Consider the following 1,562-nt stretch of genomic DNA (forward strand, 5'->3'; position numbering starts at 1 on the left):
AAAGCACTACTGGAGAGCAAATTCATCATGTGAGGTTTTTTTCCTTCTTTTTCCCTGAGCTAGAAATGAACACACACACACACACACACAGAAAAAAATGTATGATGAGGCATTTGGCCTATAAATACATCAAACCATTTTATAAAAGATAACTATTCACCATTTTTGAATTATGTGACTACACAAAATCAACTATCTTTGGAAGTCAGAGGACAGAATTCACAATCAGACATCACAGCCTGTGCTTGTGATCCTAGCTGCCCTTGTGTCATCTGTCCTGGGGCAGGGATGAACCTCGTACAATAAGAAAAGGGGATCTGTCACCTCCACTCCCAAATCTCTCTACCACCACCCCTTTTTGCCCCAACCTAATGATGTCAGGAACTGAACTTAATTAAAAGCATTTCACACCAGGAGGATATAATAGCCACAAAAAGGAGCCCACTGAATGTGACCATCTTTTTCATGGTCCCATTATCCTGCATAGGCAAAGCATAAAATCTCTCTCTCATCCCCTATCAGTAAACATTTCACTAGTCTGTCAGGGATTCAGCATGCTTGGTAGTATCTAACACTATCAATAGTGTATGAGCCTGAGGTCTAGAGCCTCTTCAACATATATATTCTTTAACTGATGAGACACACATGCCAGAAAGATAGCAGTAAGTACATTTCCAGAAAAAGCAAGCAAAGCTTTCCCTCGGTCTTCCCCTTGTAACATGTGACCCTATGTGGCTTTTTAAAACTCTGTCATCAAGCCAAAGCCATGCAGAGCAAAACCATGTGGGGCTGCCATTCACAAGCACACAAATGCAGTGGAAGTGCTCACTTTCTCCCAACTGCTTCTGCAGCATCTGCAGCTCCTGTTGAGCCTCAGCCAAGGAGACCACTGGTGTCTCACAGCAGCCAAATAGGGGAGGGCCAGGGGGCCTGAAAGACGGGCAGCTGGATGGAGCTGAGGGCAATGTTGCGTGGGGGAGGCTAACCAACTTGGGTATGGAGTTAAAATGAAAGCCTAAAAATAGAAAGTTAAAGAGAAATGAAATACATCATTAGAGAGAAAGTGAGAGAAAAGAATGGGTAAAAGATTAAAAATGTGAAGTCTTCCCCTGACCAGACATCACTTAATGTAGTACAGACTGAGACGGCCGAGGGTGATCATTGCTACCAAAGAGGCTGACATGGCTGATCCCTCCTCCTTTTCCTCTGCTGGGGCTATTTTACATACATATTCTATGTTCACCTTGAAAGCAATTGGCTACAGAAATCAAGGTGACATTTCTGAGCCCCACCCCAGCAATCCTGGGCATGGACAGGTCAGGATGGCTATGCCTAAATGCTTTCAAGGGTGCTGCTCCCAGCATGTACAGTTTTTGCCCCTGGGACAAGACTCTCCCTACACCTAATACTCCTCCTCGGAAAGCATCAGGGACCATCCTGAGAAGGGCAGGAGACAAACTTCAGAATCCCAAGTCAATGTGTTCATTCACGAACTGAAAAGTAGACGCCTTGATAGAGTACCTTAGACACAAAAATAATGGCCTTGGTAGAGTGGCTGGCAA

General features: G+C 44.4%; 1 protein-coding gene across 1 annotated transcript in view; it reads right to left on the minus strand.

The window, feature by feature from the left end:
* The window catches only part of PDE4DIP (phosphodiesterase 4D interacting protein), a 153,448-nt gene that overhangs the window by 27,766 nt on the left and 124,120 nt on the right, over nt 1-1,562 (minus strand). Inside the window, exon 33 of the mRNA XM_008583029.1 lies at nt 830-1,015. Coding sequence (XP_008581251.1) covers nt 830-1,015 — 186 coding nt within the window. The remainder of the gene's footprint in view (nt 1-829; nt 1,016-1,562) is intronic.

The sequence above is a fragment of the Galeopterus variegatus genome, unplaced genomic scaffold (genome assembly GCF_000696425.1).
Source record: "Galeopterus variegatus unplaced genomic scaffold, G_variegatus-3.0.2 Scaffold2798, whole genome shotgun sequence".
NCBI classification, from domain to species: Eukaryota; Metazoa; Chordata; class Mammalia; order Dermoptera; family Cynocephalidae; genus Galeopterus; species Galeopterus variegatus.